General features: G+C 46.8%; 1 protein-coding gene across 3 annotated transcripts in view; it reads left to right on the top strand.

Moving 5' to 3' along the window:
- AGAP1 (ArfGAP with GTPase domain, ankyrin repeat and PH domain 1) overlaps positions 1–19,271 on the top strand; it is a 322,590-nt gene that overhangs the window by 109,411 nt on the left and 193,908 nt on the right. For all 3 annotated transcript variants that reach the window (XM_059476344.1, XM_059476343.1, XM_059476341.1), the window contains exons 4-6: positions 11,520–11,605; positions 15,132–15,273; positions 18,915–19,049. In XM_059476344.1, the coding sequence (XP_059332327.1) occupies positions 11,520–11,605; positions 15,132–15,273; positions 18,915–19,049 (363 nt within the window). The remainder of the gene's footprint in view (positions 1–11,519; positions 11,606–15,131; positions 15,274–18,914; positions 19,050–19,271) is intronic.

The following is a 19,271-nucleotide window of genomic DNA, read 5'->3' as shown; positions in this document are numbered from 1 at the left end:
GAAATTGTTATAGATACATATTTTAATACTGGCTTTTTGCAAATGTTAAAATGCATTCTGTATGTGTGATGTTACAGTAACTTTGTTACGAAGATCTAGTTTTTATTTCTGTTGTTAATTAAGCTTAGCCAAAGTAGTGGAATAGCTGATACAAGTATGAATACCTACTTAGATAACATCTAATAAACATATAAAGAAGATACCTACTACAAATATGCCAACTATCAACACTCAATGTCTGATGGCAGTGTAGACCAAAGCCCAAAAACTGGAGGTGATAAGAACAAGACTAAAGATATTTTTTAAGACTAAAACCATAACGAAAGGATACCCATACTCTAAAAAAAGACCCAAAAAGAAGATTTACTTAGGACATGTGAACTGGTTTAAAGAAAAGTTTACTATGCAAAGGAGTCTCTGAATATACAACAAGCTGATACAAAAGAAAAAGTATTTAAAGAGTATCCCCAAAGATAACAGTGTGCTCTTAGCTGTAATAACCTTTACTCTATGATCCTTATCTCCTATTATCCTTTTTAAATTTTCACCAGAGAGGAAATGTGTTTTTCACAGAAATGATGGGAGATAAGGAATCCTAGGGATTTGTGATCTTCTAAGGACCTTCTGAGCAATTGGAATAAAAACTGCTTTACCTGCTGAAACAACAAGTGAGCTGTGGGAAGTGTTGTGGCTTTGTTTCTCCCATCTAGAATTGAATTCTGCCTGTAGGAGCCAAATGAGATGTGTGCTGTATTTTGAGACTGAATTGCGTGGTGGAATTTGAGACTGAATTCTTTGCAGACCAAGGTGAATTGGAGTTTACAGGAGTAATGAGTGGCAGGAGGGTTCTGTTACTTGTTTGGGTTTTTGTTTCCAAAAAGCCACAGAGGTGTGAAACATGACTTAAAGGCTTTTCCACATCTCTGGCATGTCTGTGAATATTTAAAATCATGTCATGATTATTTCAGTGCTTTGTTTTCCAGTGAGTCTAATAAAACAAAAAAAAAAAAAAGACAAACTGTGGCCCAGGCTGGGATGACAAAAAAGGAGGTTTTTTTTTTCTCATGTACTCTGGGATATATTTAAGAGTTATATATTCATTTCATGTGGAGTAATTATTTTTAGTGTTTTAAAAAGCATAAAAGCCATCCACCATCCCAAGTAGCTGTTGCAGTCAGGGGAGGTTTCATCTCTCTTTGTGAAGGAACTTACACTAGAAATCAAATTTCCCTCAGTAAAAGATACAGAATAAAGCCTTTAATGTGTTTTTCAGAAAGCTGTGTTCATTTACTCTCTTTCCAAATTTGACCTAAAAATATTTTTATGCTGTTTCAGCCTTCACCACATAACTTTTTCAGTGCCACAGTGAGCAGTGTGTCACTTGAGTGGCAGCAATGATCATGTCTAATATTAAAGTATTAAATGGAGTGTCACCCTCAGCCTTCCCTTTGAAGCATGTCATGAAAATAAGTTGCCAGCCTGTAACAAAAGCATGCATTGATGATCTTCAAGCCTTTTACAAGCTCAAGGATTCTGATTCTGTGTAGAAATTCCATCTTGAGGGATGCATGTCCGTGTTTTTCAGTTTATCTCGAGTAACTATTCCTGTCTGCTGCTTCCTCAGCAATGGGTAATTATGCAAGGAGGATTGAGGAAGAGTGCTTTAAAATTTCAGCTGCTGTTGTTCACATCCTCTTAAGAGATTTTTCTGCTGGCCACAGACCCTTACACAATGTGGATGCAGAAAGTTCAGCCATAATCTATGAACTGGGCTGGCCTGCCAGGTGCTTTCATTCAGGTCTGAGCCTGGCCTGCATCCACAAGCGTGGACCCGCTTCACCTGGGGAAAAAACCCAAAGGGATAACAAAAGGGATAAAACCCTGCCCCATGGCTGGATGTGTTCAAGGCCAGGCTTGGGCACTCTGGGGTGGTGGAATGGGATGGGCTTTAAAGGCCCTTCCAGCCCAAACCCCTCTGGGATCTGTCTTTGCTTGCTGGGGTTGTGCTGGGAGATTTATCCTCAGGCTGGGGTCAGGGTTTGTGTTTTGGGCTGAACAGAACATGGGAGCTGCAGCAGAACTGGGCAGTTTGTCCCCTCTGCAGCCCTGGGGCTCCTGTCCCCTTCTCCACATGGTTCAGGCAGTTCTGCCTGCTGTGAGCAATCAGGTTCCTGAGGCTCCCACTCTCTTCACAGAAGCCATTGCTATTTTTATCCAGTTCATATTTCTCAGATACGTAGGAAGGCCATATTTACTGAACACCCCAATTTGATCTTTGATGAATAAAGGGAGGATGTGTCCCAGACTAATCTGTGAGCTCTGTTCTCAGTGAGCAGCTGGCTGCAGTGGAAATGAAGAGCAGAGAAATGTGTCCTGTGAGGATGTACTTGGTGGTCTCCCTGCAATCACTCATGCCTTTTCCTTCAGCATTTTCTGGAATGCCAGAAAATCCCCATCACACATGTAAGAATTTACACAGGGACGCTTTGCAAGAATCCCAACATGAGTTTTAAAAAGCCACATAAACCTTAAACCATTTTGTGGTTCTTGCACTGCAAAACCCGAGGCAGCTGAAATTTTCTGTGCTGGTTTCAAATCCTCGGTGCAGTTTTCGGGAGCCCCCTCAGCACTTTGGGGTAGATTAAGGTTTCTTTGGGCCTGAAAACCCACAGGCAGGCTCTGTCTCGTGTTCAGAAGCCAGTGATGACTTGGGACATGTGTTTCAAAATTACCTCTTTCCAGTTCTTTGTCTGCCTTTTTGCTGTAATAGCACTGAGTGATTATTTTTATTTGGCATTTCACGCTGACACCCAGCTATAAACCAACACTTGTCTCTTTTTTTGATCCCTTTAAAGCACTGCTGCAGAGGGTTCTCTTGGGCTTTTGGAGCCTTTCAGGCTCAGCATAAAAGGGGGTGTTTATGCATTCTGCCCTCTCCCCTCTGGAGTCCTTCCCTCTCCTCACCCTCCTGGGACTGCCTGTGTGGGTTAGAGGGAAAAAAATCCCTTTGAAAACCTCTCTGTTCCAGCTGTCAGCTTGGGGACTGCTTCAAGTGTCTCACAAATGAGGGGCTCTGTTAATTAAAGGAAAAAACTCAAGTATTTGCTCTTTAGGAGGTGCTGAGGAAGCAGATTGCCAGAAAAGCTTCCCTTTTAGCTTGTGTTCCCTGAGGGTCCTCGAGGTGTTCTCTTTAACACCTTGAATGGCCAGGGGTTTTTGGGAAATAATGTCTGCAGCATTGGTGTGCTGCTCTGAGGGTTGTGTCTCTGGGACAAGCTGTAAAGCAGATTTATAGAACTTCTCTGACAAATTTAGGCTCTTCACAGGAGTACAAGTGACTTTTCCCAATAGTGGGTGATGCTGCAAGAGGAAATGGCCTCGAGTTGTGCCCAGGGAGGTTTAGGTTGGGTATGAAGGAAAAGTTTTTCACCAGAAGGGTTGTCAGGCATTGGGACAGGCTCTTCAGGGCAGTGGGGGAATCACTGGAAATGTTAAAAATTACCATGTGGATGTGGCACTGGGGACAGGGGTTAGAGGTGGCCCTGGCAGTGCTGGTGGGGTCACACTGGTGATGTGAGAGGGCTTTTCCAGCCCCACCTCCTCTGGCTTTCCATGGCTTTGGGTCTCCACTGCTCCCTGCTCGCTGCTGCTTTTGCAGCCAGTTGAGAGTGGCTCCTGCTGGACCTCCCTGTGCTTTTATTTCTCAAACATTTCTCAAATACTCCTTTTGGATGTATTACAAAATCACAGCCCACTGTTTCACTCTTGATCTCAAAGCCAGGTTTTAATATTTTTCTTTGAGCATGTTCCTTGTTCAGCTTGTATTTGATTTCTTATTGTGAGCTTCCCCCCCCCCCCCCCCCCCCTTCACTGAATCTGTTGTTGTTATGGGAAGTTGTATCAAAAAGATATATTCACAGCATTTTGAATTCTCACAGACCCCTCAATTTGCTGTCACCAGGGCTTTGTTGCCATTTTAGGAAGGGTAAAATTCTGATTATGGTGTAATCTCTGCTAAGTCCATTTTTAACTTCAGTTGCTATTTGTGATGTAAAGCTGCAATGAATGGACAGGTATTGGGGGAGCTGTGTGGGTATGAAAAGCAGAGGGGTGTTTGGAAAGATCTGAGATGTGTGCATCAGTGCTTACATTTTGGGCTGTCTTGGTGAGCTGTTTAGGGTTTGTTAGTGCACATTGAGATTTAGCAATTACGTTGGAAGCTTGTGAGGTCAAGCAGAAATTTTGAGCAGTTGAATTTTGTGTTAGGGTGAAAGCTGGGATGGGTTTGCCTGGAAGATGAAATGCCTGGGAAGCCAACTTAGAAGGAGCTGCAGCAAAAATAAAGGATGATATTTTAAATCATGGGGCGGCCTTTGTGAGGAACTCTGTTTGGAAAGTGGTGTTTTGGGCTGTGTTTAAAACTGGAAAAGACTGGTGGTGGAAAAGGTGGGAGTGTGCTAAAGTGGGATCACATCCTGCCTGAAGGAGATGACTTGCTGTTTTTTTTTGTCTCTGACTGCTTTGATAAAAATAAGCTTTTAAAATTAGACTTGTGTATATACAATTAGTGGGTGTGAGGTGTAAGCAACTCTCTGCACCTGCTGTCAGTAAAATAAACCAAGAGAAGGAAATTTAAAAAAAAAAAAAAAGATGAAAAATGAGCTGTTGGTAGAAATGGGAGCAGTGATTGAATTGTGGGTCCTTGTCAGCTTGTGGCTGACAATATCCCTGATATTGGGGAGGGTGGGTGGATGTGAGGGCTCTGGGGGGGTTCCAGAGGAGGGGCTTCCCCACAGGTTCCTGGGGGTTGTTTTTCCTGCCCTTTAATCTGTCAGAAATGCTTCTGATCCAGGAGAACACACAACATGTTCAGCTTTTCCCTTGCTCAGTGCCACAGTTCTTGCAGTGGTGTCTGATGAAGATGGGTTCCTGCTTCATCTTGGACTCAGGGGTGTCTGAACCCAAGGGTTATCCCTGGAATTGGGATTTGGTGCTTTGTATGTCTGCTCCCACTTGATGTTCTTGCCTGTTTACCTGGGACCGTAACAATTAATAACTGGAAAGATGGGAAAAATATTTCCCTTGCCCTAAAATGGGATCAGCAGTTTATTTCTTACTAAGAACTCACACCTCTTCTCCCTTCCTAGTCTGCTCCCCTAAATAACCAGGGTGCACATGTTTATTTTTCTGCCTGGGTGTTTTGCAGGCAGATTTTGGTCCTTATCTGCCATGGATGCCCTGTCCTGATCAGCACAGGCTGAGGCTGGCGTGGTGACACAGACTAGGGACAGGCTGTCCCCTTCTCTGCACTCTGCAGGAATTCCCAGCTGCTTTTCTCTCCTGTGCCAAAGGTTTTTGCCATCCTGCCCCATCTTTCCACAGCTGCTTTGTCCCCACTTTTGTCCCTGTGATGCTGCTTTTATTTTTCCTCTCTATTTCTCGAGCTCGTTACGGTCATGTTGAAGTACAATCCAATTTTCTCCCATAATTGCAGTCCCTCCTGCTTCATTATCTAGAAACTAAATAGCCTGTTACTTCCATCTTCTAGGTTATTAATAAAGTGGGTGCAAGAGGGTTGAAACTGCTGCAGAAACTTGGATTACTATCGTGCTGCTCCTTTCAGATGAGTCATTTGATGGGGACAGAGTGTGCCTTACCTCTCTGGCTGCACTCACATTACAGTGATTTTTTTAAGGCTGGCCCTCTCTAATTGGCTTAGCCCAGCCTGCACTGGCTGTCAGGAGCTTTGCAGTGAAAGTGGAACATGGACTGCTCCTGAGTGAGCCCTGTCCCTGGGTAATGAGGGAATCTTAATTGCTCAGAGGCTGGCTCTGCTTAGTTCCCATTTATCTTGGTGGTTAATCAATCAACTTCCTCTCCTGCTGCATGAGATAAAACACTGGATCTAGCTCAGCCTGTTTATCATGGAATCCCAGCGTGGTTTGCCTTGGGAGGGACCTTTCAGCTCATTCCATTCCACCCCTGCCATGAGCAGGGACACCTTCCACTGTCCCAGGTCTCTCCAAGCTCATTCCATTCCACCTTCCACTATCCCAGAGTGCCCCAAGCCCTGTCCAGCCTGGCCTTGGGCACTGCCAGGGATCCAGGGGCAGCCACAGCTGCTCTGGGCACCCTGTGCCAGGGCATGCCCACCCTCACAGGTTTTTCCCATTGTCCTATCCAACCCTGGAGGTTCTATGCAGCTTGAGGTAATTTTTATATATTTTTGAAGGGTAAGCTTTTTTTTCTAAACAAAACCCAAAAAAACCCCATTAAAACTCTAAAATTCCATTGATCTCCATTCAAATCGCAGGTTTTGGAAGCCCATTGCCTCTGCCCTTCTGGAGAGGCACTGCAAATACATAAGTGAGTGCCTCTCAGAATTCAGTTGTCAAATGTCATTGCAGCTGCCCCTAAAATTCCAGCATTGAGCCCTCTTTCCATGGAGTTGCAAGATGATGTATTAGCATCTGTATTGGCAGTTTTAGGTAAAGATCAGATGATAAGATGTAATATTGCATTTATAGATGGTCCCTGTGGGGGTACCTTGCCGTAATTGGGTATGGTTTGATAGTTCCAGGGCCTCTCCATGGATTTCCTGGACTATATCCTAAACCTGTTGAGTAAAGCAGATGGTGGGGGTTGAAGAGCTCAGTCTAGGCTGCTTTTGTTGGCTTTTGGGGTTTGTTTTACCCAGGTAGTGTTTGGAAAGGGGGTCCAGGGCTCTTTTTGCAGCTTCAGTCTCGTGTGGCAGCGATGGTTCCTTGGTCTTTGATCCTTGACCCAGCTCATCTGCTCACAGTTTCTAAATTGTTGTTTAGCACAGTGGTTGTATTCAGGAAATGCCCAAAATCATAGAATCATGGAATATCCTGGGCTGGAAGGATCATTGATCCAACACAGACACCCCAACAATCCCACCCTGTGCATCCCTGAGAGCGTTGTCCAAACCCTCCTGGAGCTTTGGCAGGATTGGGGCTGTGCCCATTCCCTGGGGAGCCTGGGCAGTGACCCAACACCCTCTGGGGGAAGAACCTTTTCCTTTTTTAAAATTTCTTTTTCCTTTTAAGGCAATGCTGTGAAAAACATTTTTAAATTAGTTTATTTCAATAAAAAAAAACGTGAGTAGCTAACCAGAAGACCACTCTGTGGCCATCTGTTTGAACAGAGGATTTCTGAACGTGTTTCCCTGAAGAGGAGCCAGGTTCTTGGCACTGATGGGGGGGGAAAAAAGGAGAGAACATGCATGTGTGAGACAACTGGCTGCTGTTGTCAAAATGCACATGTCACTGGGAATATGAAATCCAGGAGCTGCCTGAGTCCTTCAGAGCTGCCTCAGCCCTCCCTTCTGTCTTGCCCTGCCACAGCAGACGTTCAGCTGCTGCCTGTGCCTGTCGTGTGGCCAGCCCCCCGAATTTATCCTTCTCACATGACTAAATAACTTCATCCCCGTGGCAATTTGCTTGAATAAAGAGCCTGGTGAGCACAGTGGGGCCTGGGGATGCAGCAGCAAAATCAGCGGCTGCTCCGCTGAGCAATTACGCGCTGGAACGGCTCTCGGTGAGAGGAGGGGGTGGCCAGGCTGTCAGAGCCTGGATTAAAGCCTCCATGCCCAGAATTCCCCATGTCATACCCAGCTTTTGTTACAGAGAGCACCTCTGATTGCCAGTGTGTGTGCAGTGTTTAAATTGAATTCTGATTTTCGCTGGTTCATTTCTGCGCCGCCGCCGATGCCGGGCGCTCACCTTGCGGAGGGTCGTGCATGACAATGAGATCAGGAAGCTGTGCTTGATCCCCCTCTATTCAAGTTTGTGCTGGGGCTTCAGCCAGGGCTGTAAATTGCTGATGCACAGCATTTATTTAGCTTTGTGTTGCTCAAAGCTGTGTATTCACGTGGGGCATTTTACAGCAGCAGTGTGGCCAGGTGCACCTGGGAGAGCCAGGGTGGTTTGGGGGCTGCCTCATGAGTTTGGGCACAGGGAGGAGATTTGTCACCTGCAAAAATCCTGTGCTCATCTGACAATGAGCCTGTGGGAATGGCTACTGTTCTAGCCCTGGAAAGCTGGGAATAAGTGCCTTGAAGTGCCTGTGGTGCCCCATCCTTTGGCCACCAGTCATCCCCTCCCCTGGCAGGTACATCTGGGAGCTGAGCAGCTCCCTCATTAAAAAGCTGCATGTGTCATAATCCTGATGGGACCAAAGCAAAGGCAGCCACCTCCCCTGGGAGTGGTGCTGTGGGTTTTGAGCTCGTTCTCTGTGTTATGAAGGTCATTTCTTTGTTCTCAGTGCTGTTGGTTTAGACAGCAATTCCTGGCTCTGTCACACAGGCAGATATTTAGGAAAATAAGGGGGTATTTTGTAGCCCTGGGAGAGTGTTTGGCTTCCTCATGGGTTGCTGTAGTCCAGTATTTGAACTGGCTGATCTCTGTAATTCCTCTTTGCCTGTGGTGCTTTACAAACCCCTGGATATATTAAAAACAGAACAAAAAAAGAACGTGGTGCTGTCCAAGCTGAAGCACCCCAAAATTGCTGCCCTTGCCCAAAGTGCTCCTGGGTCTCATCAAGGCTCATCAAATCAAAGGAGAAGCAGTTCATTGTTTGCCTTAATCCTACAACCACAGATACCTGCAGGGTACAGCCTTGCTCTTTCCATTCTTCACTGTTTATGCTTTTGTTTGTGTAAATTCGTGATATTGAGGTCGGTTTTCTTAATCTGTGTCCTGGGCAGCACCTAATTTTGTGCTGTGCTCATGATAAGGGCTCCTTAATGGTGGAGAAGCACAAGTTATTAGGGATGAGTCCTGCTGTGAGCTGAGATTTGCATAAAATAATTCTTACTCGAGGGATGAGCGTGAGTTTGCTGTTCCATTTCTGAGCCTTTGGATTTGTTTTGAAATATTTAGTGCAGCTTGGAAATGCAGGGCATTCTTTGAAACAGTTTGGTTGGAGGGGTGTTAAATTCAAACTGTTTGTCATGAAATACTTCCATCCAAACAGAAATCAAGGATTGTGAGGATGTGCCTGTTCCAGCTAATGAGCACATCCTGCTTTCAAGGGTGAAGAAGGCACTTGAGCAGATTTGAGCTGACTGTGGCTGTTGGCTGCAGCAGGGTGACAGCCCTCGGTGAAGTGGGACAGCGCGTCAGGATCTGAATTTAATCCTGGAAATAACAATAATTGCACTGAGCTCCACGCCCAGTGGTTTTGGGGAAGGCAAGGAGCAGGTCCCCAAGGTGATCATTTAGTGTGGATTCACACAGGAGAAGAGCTGTGGCTAACTTGCACTGCATTTATTAAATTCAATGCCCTTTTCCAAGCTGCTCACAACAGTCAAATCATGAAGAGTAAATCTCGTAGGGCTCACGTTTGTGAGCTGTACACTCAAGTATTTCTTTTTTATTTTTCAATTCTCTGCTTAAGCTTTTAAATCCACCCTGTCTGTACCTTCTTTGTGCCTCTGAGGAGTGTTTGAAGGTACAGTGAGGCTGGCAAGGCATCCTGTTGACCATGGGAATAATGAGTTGGCTCCCAAACGCATTCGGTGTGTGGTATTTTGTAATTAGCTGGGGGAACTTGCAGTGTTTAAAAAAAAAAGGAAATAGGAAATGGCAATTAGGCAGAACTTTCCCTCTCTGATCAGGCATACAGTGTATTTCCATTGTTACTTGCAGCTTTAAAGCCCCTCTCTGGAGGGCTCTATATTAAGTAATTCATCTTAGTTAACACTTCATTGGGAAGCTTGTTTAATCGACAGCGTACAGAAATAATGGCCTGATTAATAGAAATCCAGTTCCTGAGAGCTGAGGCTGTTTCCTTTACAAGTTCTACACTTGTTTGGGATTGTTCTTTTCAGGTTCAGTAATGATAGATATCTATCTGCCACTTGATCTGTGAGGGCAGGATTGAAATCCACTTTGTGAGTGAGATAATGAAAATCCATTCGTGGCTCTTCTGCTCCTTCTGTGCCATTAAACAACCAGAAATGTGATAGTCTTCGTTGCTGCATGCTTAATACTGCTAATAGGATAAGTTTATAAAGAAAAGATTTAACAAAAAACCCCAGCACAAACCCACAAAAACCTCTAATTCTTACATCTTTTATTAAACACAAAATGTGTTTAAACATGCTTGAATGTTGCTGTGGAGTAATCTTGGTTTGAAGGCTGCTGTTGTGGTTGGGCTGGGGGGAATGGTGGGTCTAAGCCAGCATTGGGTTCCCCTAAGGCAGCAATTTTTGTGCAGATTGTTGTGTTTTGAGGATCAGTATTAGTCTGAGAGTGCTGACTTACTGACTTACTTGCTAGGGGAGCTTGTTTGGAGAGCAGGGCAGAGCTGTTGGCTCTCTACCATTGGTTTTTGTGGAATGACACATTTTGGAGCTGGGAAAACGGGCTAAAATCAGAACTAATTCCGGTTTTTACAAATAGGACAAAGAGAGAAGTTTGGGGTGTGTAAGGGATGTGTTTTATCTCGGCATGGTGAGCTCAGCTGCGAGGGTGGGTGATGCTGAGCTGGAGGCCTTGGGGGCTTTGGGGCTTAGGTGGGGAGATAAGAGTGGGTTTGCTCCAGGAGAGGAGCCTAAATGCCTCCCCAAGCTTAGGCCAAGCTTGCTAATCCTGGCTTAGGCTCTGCCACACCAGAAGCCCTAAATGGGATTTGGCATTTCTGAGAGAGGCAGCAGAGTGCCCAAAACACGCTTTTAGCCCCAAAAGCAGCAATCCCCGCCCTGCCCTGGGTGGTGGCTGAGTCCCTGTGAGCCAGAGTGGGGGTGACAGAGCAGTGCTGGGCTGGGAGCCTCCTTGGTGGTGCCAGGCACCTCCTGATGTGCACTCCCTGGAAATGCAGGAGCAGGAGCAGGATGTGGTTGGAGGCTATGGCTGCCCTCTCTTTGTCCAGATGTCCAGAGCAGGTGTGGGATTCCTCCCAAGCCAGCAGCACAGGCTGCTCTGCTGGCTTAGCACATCTCTCCAGAGGCAGCACCATCGTAGCTTTTTGTCTAACATGTGTGTGGTACCTTCCCCTAACTGTGGTGTGTGAGTGTGGAGCTCTCATCCCATAACATCCCACTCTTGTGTGCTCTGAGAACTGGGCTTCCCTTGGGGAAATGCTGAGTGCCACAGGAAACTGCTTTTGGGGAGGAGACACCATGTTTGTGTGCACTGCCTTTCTTACAGACACTTCTGACAATTATTAAAAACAAAGGTGACACATACAGGGTTTTAACTGTATGTATCAACCCAAGGACACCTAACGTGGGATGTAATGCAATTCCTGGCTTTTCCCCACTATATATATATATATATATATATATATATATATATATATATATATATATATATATGTATATAAGGCAAGTACAGGCCTTAACTTGAAGTAATTCCCATGTATGTGCATATAAACCTCAGTAACACTCCAGTTGCTGGTGAATTTGCAAAGACCTTTTGTTTCCACAAGTGAAGCCTTTTTCTGTTGTGTGTTCTGTCCCTCTGCTGTATGTAACCAGCTGCTTTGTGTGGCAGGTGGGAGATTCAAGAAGGAGATAGTGGTTGATGGCCAGAGCTACCTGCTGCTGATCAGAGATGAAGGAGGCCCTCCAGAGGCACAGGTGAGCCCCAAGCCTCCCTTCCCTTGTTTTTCAGAACTTCCTTTCAAAGAACTGGCTCTGCTTTGTTCTGCCCTGGCTCCTTCTCATCTTCCTGCCAGGAGAATTCCAGCATCACCCTCAGGTGGAAAAGATTTTGTCCAGCAAATGGTTGGGATTTCAGCTACGATGGATGGATGAGTGTGTGTAGTGAGTATTTGGGATTCTGACTGAGCCTGTGCAAGTCAGGATATCCAGGTCATTTACACTGAATTCCCAAGCATTGTGCTTCCCCTGGTGACACATCAGGATTTCACAGAAGCACAGGATGGTTTGGATGGCAGGCCCTTAAAGCTCATCTCATTTCACCCTGCCATGGCAGGAACACCTTCCACTGTCCCAGGCTGCTCCAAGTCCCATCCAGCCTGGCCTTGGGCACTGCCAGGGATCTGGGCACCCTGTGCCAGGGCCTGCCCACCCTCACAGGGAGGAATTCCTTCCCACCATCCCATTTAACCCTGCCCTGTGGCAGTGGGAAGCCATTCCCTATGTCCTGCCCTGCTCCAAGTCCTTGTCCCAAGTCCCTCTCCAGCCCTCTGGAAGGAGCCCTGAGGTCTCCCTGGATCCTTCTCTTCTCCAGGTTGAACACCCCCATCTCTCCCAGCCTGTCCAGGGCACTGGCTGTGGAGAAGACACTTGGGGGTTTGAGTGCTTGACCCTTACTCTGTTTTGAGTAAGACTTTGCTCATGTGCTGCTTAAATCACCTCAGATTTAACATCTGTGCTGTCTGCAGCAGCATCCTTGTCTTGGGCATCCTCCTCCTCCACCTCTCCTCACCTGGGCTCTGGCAGGATTTCCTGAGTGCTGGCTGCTGCTGCCTGGCTTTGCCCAGCTCTTCCAAGAGGGATCAGCTTCCAAACAAGCAATAATGGAGCACCAGGAGCTGCCAAACAGCTGAGGGGGAGCAGTGCCAGCAGCAGCAGCAGCAGCAGCTCGGGTCTGAATGCAGCAGCACAGCTCCAGGAGGGTGAGAGCGTGGGGGAAGGTGCCAGCACAAAGGGGAAGAGAAAGGACGAGGAGGAAATGGAGGCTCAGAGAGACATCCTGGAAGGAAGGAAGGAAGTCACAGGGCAGAATAAAGCACTGGCACATCTGGCAGCAGGAGCAACAAGGACAGCTCTGTCTGGGGCTGGCAGGGATTTGGCTGGAGCAGCCCCTGCTTTCCAGCCTCTGATGCTTAGAGAACATTCACTCATCTAAAATGTGAATAGTGCAGGTGCAAAGGTGCATGCAGCAATCTGAGATGGTTTGTGCCTGGCTTTGCAGAGCTCACAGGAGCTGGCTGCAGGCTGATGAACAGCACAGGGTGTGCTCCTGGGATGTGCCAGGTGAATTTGGGGCTTTGGCTGCTGTTGTCCAGTGGAAGGTGTGGACAACAGCCACTGGGCTGGTATGAGATGAGCTTTAAGGTCCCTCCAACCCAGACCACTCTGGGATTCTGTGGTGGCTGAGATTTGTTCTCCATCCTCGTGATTTGCTGAAGAGGTCTGAGGTGTCAGTGCTGTCTCACCTTTCAGCATGAGGCTTTCCTGTAAATTCCCATTGGAGTTTTTGGGTGTCATTTCAAGTTACATGTCTATTAAAAATGTTTAATCTGTTCATTCATTCCTGCAATGAAAAGTTTGCTTGTGTGTTCATGAATAACTGGGATTGAATTCCACCTGCAGTAATTAAGGAGCTGACGTGGAGTTCTGGCTCTGGGTCATGGGTATTCCCCAGGTTACTGTCCCCTTCTTTTTGGCAGGGAGGGAGGAAAAACAAACTTCCCTAAAGTCTCTATTTGTGGGTCTATGATCTCTCCTTTCTTTGCCTAAGATAAAATGTTTCAAAGATGAAAATAATTCAATTTCCTATTGTAAAACCAAATTAACCTGGTGACTGACCTACAATGAGCTGTTGCATGTCAAGTTTTAAATTTCAAACTTCTTTTACAGCATGGTTTTGGGCTTGCCTTGAACTAACAGCTCTGCTCACTCACAGTAATAAGTCTGAGAGTGGATTTCTTTACCAGCAGCTGATTTATCCTTGTTTCAAGCCATTTCCTGCACAGTACTCTGGATGAGACATCCAGGGTTTCCAGACCTTGTGTTCCCCAAAATTCCTTTGGTTTCTTTGTAGCACAGGTCTGATCTCCACAAAGATTAAGCTGCATTTCAATATGAAAAGTGAAATAAGGACTTCCTGGAAATGTTTTGTGTCTGCACGAACTGCACAGTGTAAATCTGTGGAGTGTTTTGAAATAATCTTTATTAGAAGGCTGCTGTACACACTGCTCAAGCATTCAGAGGGTTTAGAGAGACTGTTGGCTTCCCAATGGATGCCTTAAGGACATTCCCAGTTGTTGGGAAGAGTCCTTGGCATGATGCTGCTGAGTCCAGTCAACAAAAAGCATTTTATAATGAGACCCAAGCCCACATCTCCCAAATAATGATGCTGCCTCCAGTTCCTGTGGTTTCATCTTCTGGTTTGAACAGTTGAACAGTGTGGTGGTTGACCTTATTCTGGCAGTGACTCTGCTGTGTGTTAACCAGCCCTGTCCATCCCCTCTGGAAGTTTGTCCTCCTGACTGTCTTGAAAACCTCAAAACAATTTTTTGGTCTATATTTGCACCATAACAGGACAGGCAGTGTTTGGTTTCAATACAATCATCATGAATATGCAGAGCCTTTCCCCAGTGAACCTCTGTGTTCAGTGTGTCCCCTGGCACGTTGTAGCAGTAATATAACAAAGCATGAAAATCCTCTGGCTGTAGCTTGTTTCCATTGCTCTGAATTTGGGTAGGAATGGAGTCACTTAGGGGAAAATAAAGGCAGTGAGGTAAGCTGGAGGTTTTTCCTGGTGTCCTGTTCATGTTCACTGTTGAGTTAAATGTCTTCATTCACTTGAGAGCTAAGAGCTTCTCACTTGCATGGTAACTGAGGAGCACCTGCATGTCTCTCAGCAGGTTCCTGATGCCAGGAGAGCAGTTTGCTCTTCACTGAAAGCACAAGGAGGCCCTTGGTGCTGCTGCCTCAGCTGACAGTGTCTGTATGGTGGAGAATTGCAAGGCTCAGGTTAATGGGGTTGGGATGTGAGAGTTCCTAGCCATGCCTGTCCTGGCATGCAGGCAGATGGCAGCCTGGGGGCTCAGCCAGCTCTGCAGATGAGTGCTGCTCCTTTCAAATGCACAGAGCCAGCAGCCTCAGCCTGCTGTGTTTGCTGGGCATCAAACCCAGTGTGCACTCACAGTAACTGGTTACACAGCCCACTGAAGCAGGGCTGCTCATGTGGGGAAATGCCTTGTGTATCCCAGATCCTCATGGTGTGCAGGGTGATGACATTCATCATTTTAGCAGCTGATCCTGACCCTGTTGAGGCCTTTTTGTGTGTGAGTTTTTCTGGTGTGTATTTCCCTTGCAGGAAGGTAAGAACGTTTCTCTCTTGGTTTTCCTTCCTTCCCCCTCCTCTCTGCTCTTCTCACAGTTGGCCTTTCCCATTTTTCCCCTGCAGTTTGCCATGTGGGTGGATGCTGTCATCTTTGTGTTCAGCCTGGAGGATGAGGTCAGCTTCCAGACCGTTTACCACTACTACAGCCGCATGGCCAACTACCGCAACACCAGCGAGATCCCCATGGTGCTGGTGGGCACCCAGGGTAAGTGCAGCCCTCACTCCCAGCTGGAACGCTCTCAGCTGGCCCTTTCAGACCATATTGACTCTTTTAGGATGGCAAAGCCATGTCCTGTCCTTTCTCCCTTGCTACAGGGCTGTGGCATTGCAAGGACAGTGTTTGAGGTGAGGGGAAAATGTCCTGGCAGCCCGCTTGGAGAGGGAGAGTGTGGGACCTCAGCAGAGAAGAAAGAGGGGATGTTTAGGTCAGATATGCACAAGAAATTCTTCACTCTGAGGGTGGGGAGGCCCTGCAGAGGTTGCCCAGAGCAGCTGTGGCTGCCCTTGGATCCCTGAAGTGCCCAAGGCCAGGTTGGATGGGGCTTGGAGCAACCTGGGACAGTGGAAGGTGTCCCTGCCCATGGCAGGGGGTGGAACACAATGAGCTTTAAAGTCCTTTCCAACTCAGACCATTCCAGGATTCTATGGCTTGCAAGGCAATTTTAAATAATATTTTCAACGTGTGCTGGTGGTGGTGGTTTTCTTGCCCAGCAGGGAGATGCCCTCGCTGAATTTGGGCAGGTAAATCAGTTGTGTGGGGAGGTTCTGCAGCCAGACCAGTTTTCCATGAGCTTGGCAGTCTGGGAGGGTTCAACACCCTGGCATTGCTGAGAGGCAAAAGGGTGAGTGAGAGGTGGGAAACCTCCAGCAGCAGGGTAGGAGGCAGAGGTGAAGCCTGGCCTCAGGCTGTGACCCTGGGAGACCTCTGTAAATCAAGTAAAAATGCAGCTTTTTGCCACCTGAGCCCACCTGTCCCCCCAGTTTTTCCTTCTGAAATAGCAGCTGTCCTGAAGGGAAATGCGGAGGGGAAAGGTACCCAAAATGTTTCAGTTTCTTTGGCATTTGAGTGGTTTTTTGAGTATTCTCTGCCTCCTTGTGCCAGCATAGCCCAGTAACATTTCACCAGTTTCCCATCCTGTGATTGGTTTGCTGCATTGGTGCAGCTGAGGCTGTTCTGTTCCTGACCATGGAATAATAAAGGTTGAGGAAAAAACTTTTAAATCACCAAATCCAGCTGTTCCCTCAGTACTGCCAAGGCCAGCATTCAACCATGTCCCTCCACACAACTTTTACGTCCTTCCAGGGATGGTGACTCCAGCACTGCCCTGGGCTGTCCAACCCTTTGGGCACAATTTGAGGCCATTTCTCCTTGTCCTGTCCCTTGGGTACAGAGCCCACCTGGCTGCACCCTCCTGCCAGGAGCTGTGCAGAGCCTGAAGGTCCTTCCTCAGCCTCCTTTTCTCCAGGCTGAGCCCCACCAGGTTGCTGTTGTGTGTTAGAGGTGTTGTGAATTGTTCTTGGTTCAATTTTGGGCATTCTCCCTGTCACTGTGTCCCAGTGGTTTTGGGGGTGTTGAAGCTTTTTGGTGTTTTTCAGCCACGTGATGAGGGAGCATTTGGCCTTCCCCTGCCTCCTGCCAGGGGTGACAGCACAGAGGGGATGTGTGGGCAGCAGGGAAGGAGGAATCACAGCCCAGCTGGAGGGAGGAAACAGATGATAAGAAGGAAAAGGGGAAGTAGGAACAGAAAAAGTCTTAAGACAGCAGAAACCCCACCAAAAAGCAGAAAGGAGCTACTTTGAAGGGCCACAGTTTGGGCTTGAAGCTGGAGTTGAAAAGGTGAAGGGGAAACATTTCTCCAACATTTTTATTTCTTTGTGCCCTTCTGACCCCCTTCTGGGATATGGTTTGGGGTATGGTTTTCCATCTCCTTCCTGTTACTTCCAGAAAAGGAAAAGTTCATTTTCTGTTGCAGCATTGATGCAAAGGGGATTTTTAAAAAAGGTGAAAATAATGCTAACTCTAGGAATAAGCATCAGGAAAAACCGCAGCTTTTGGTCTGTGTTTTACAGTGGAATAAAAGATTGAAATACATAAATACACTTGTTAAAATACATGTTTCAAATAAACCTTTCATATCACAGAATCCCAGAATGGTTCGGGATGGAGAGCACCTTAAAGCTCATTTAATTCCAACCCCGTGCCATGGGCATGGGCATCTTCTACTAGCCCTGGCTGCTCCAAGGCCTGTCCAACCTGGACTCGTTGGTCGTGTCAGGTATTCCTGGAATGAGATGTGCAATGAAATCTTTCCCACAGCATGAACACTTGCAGACGTTCTCCCCTGGCTTCCAAGGGCAGCTCAGTGCCCCAGGCTGAGCCCCCTTGGAGCCAAACTCAGGGGAGCTGTGGTGTTCTGGAGCTGAACCCTCCGGTTCCTTTCTGGGCACATGCTACCAGCGCCCTCTGCTGAGAAATAACGGGCTCCTGCCTTTCCTAATTGCTGCTCTATTTTTGTTAATTGGCTCTGATGAGGAGGTAATGACAGCAGCAGCTGAGGTCTGGTCCCGATGTGCCCGGGGCAGAGCCTCACACACAGCGTTGCAAGAGGCACTGAGTCCATGTTTAGGGGTTTTTTTAATGCTTCTTTCCCAAAGAACAAATCTGTGTTGCTGCTGTGGGTGGTTACAGATTTTAAGGAAGGCTTTCTGGGCAGCTGTGAATGCTGAAATTATTGCCTGTTGTAGAATCCCAGAATGGTTTGGGCTGAAAGGAACCATGCAGTGCCATCCCCTGCCATGGGCAGGGACACCTCCCACCCACTATGCCAGGTTGTTCCCAGCCTGGCCTGGAACACTTCCAGGCATGGGGCAGAAGAGTAGCACAATACTCCTGGGGAAAAAAAAAATTCCTTTTCAAGGTCTGTTAATAAGATTATCACTTCAGATAATATCACCTTTGTATACAGAGTTCATCACTATGATGGAGTGGCAAGGAAGAAGCTTCTCCTTCGTCTATTCTGCTGTAAGGTTTTTTCAGCTCCTCTGGATAAGCTCTAGAAACTAAAATTTCAGCTTTCCTGAGAAGAAGCTCTTGGAGAGAATTACCAAGTATGATAGTTTAGAAAAATACAGTTTTTATCAGCTTTGCAGTATGTTCCCACAACATCTCTGGGTGCCTTTACAGCAGTTTGAGAAAGTAATTTACAATTAAGTTGTATTTCTTTAAAATACATCATGTTCAATATTTCACACTCTATAAGTCACTGATACTTACAGAGATGTAAAAACCATTTGACATGTTTGTACTAATCACCCACTTGTTTCCCTAAATATATTTTACATCAGAGTTCATGCTCTTTCATGTGATTGTGTATTTTTTTTTTTTTTGCAATGTCTGAGCTCAATATATGTATTTAAGGAAAGCAAAAAGCCTTGGAGGGTTTCCCCCTGGCTTTTAGAATCAGTGTACTGGTAATTTTAATAAGGAATTGTAAATCAGAGTGATGTACACCCTGTTTCATGGTTTGTATTTAAATTCACTGCTTGGTATCAGTCAATATGAGAAAAGCTGGCCTGAATTTGCACTAGGGGAGGTTCAGGTTGGATATTAGGGAAAATTTCCTCATGGAAGGGGTTGTAAAGCATTGGAACCATCCCTGGAAGCGCTCTAAAACCACGTGGATGTGGCACTGGAGGGCACGGGTCAGTGGTGACCGTGGGTTGCTGTTACACTCGGTGATCTCCGTGCTTTCTCCCACCTTCCCCACCCCTCCTGAGACTCTGTGAGCCCCAAGCTGGTGTTTCCAAGTGACCATTAATGGGTGTTTTCCCCCTGTGGCTCTGCAGATGCCATCAGCTCCACCAACCCCCGTGTCATCGACGATGCCAGGGCCAGGAAGCTGTCCAACGACCTCAAGAGATGCACTTACTACGAGACCTGCGCCACCTACGGGCTCAACGTGGAGAGAGTCTTCCATGACGGTACCGCTGCCCTCGGGCACCCAGCGCACCACCCCACCCTCGAGCTGTCCTCTCTGAGTAGTGACCCTTTGGGATAGCTCCCAGATTTGCCTGCTCAGTTAAAGAAAACCCTGATTTTTGGGCATTTTTGTTGTGTTTTCTAAGAGAGCTCCTCAGCTTTCTAAGATGACTCCTTAACACATCGTATGTGCATGATGTGTTCCCCACCAGCACCTTTAGTCT

Source organism: Ammospiza nelsoni, chromosome 7 (assembly GCF_027579445.1).
Source record: "Ammospiza nelsoni isolate bAmmNel1 chromosome 7, bAmmNel1.pri, whole genome shotgun sequence".
Taxonomy (NCBI): domain Eukaryota; kingdom Metazoa; phylum Chordata; class Aves; order Passeriformes; family Passerellidae; genus Ammospiza; species Ammospiza nelsoni.
This window is presented reverse-complemented; position numbering and strand designations above follow the sequence as displayed.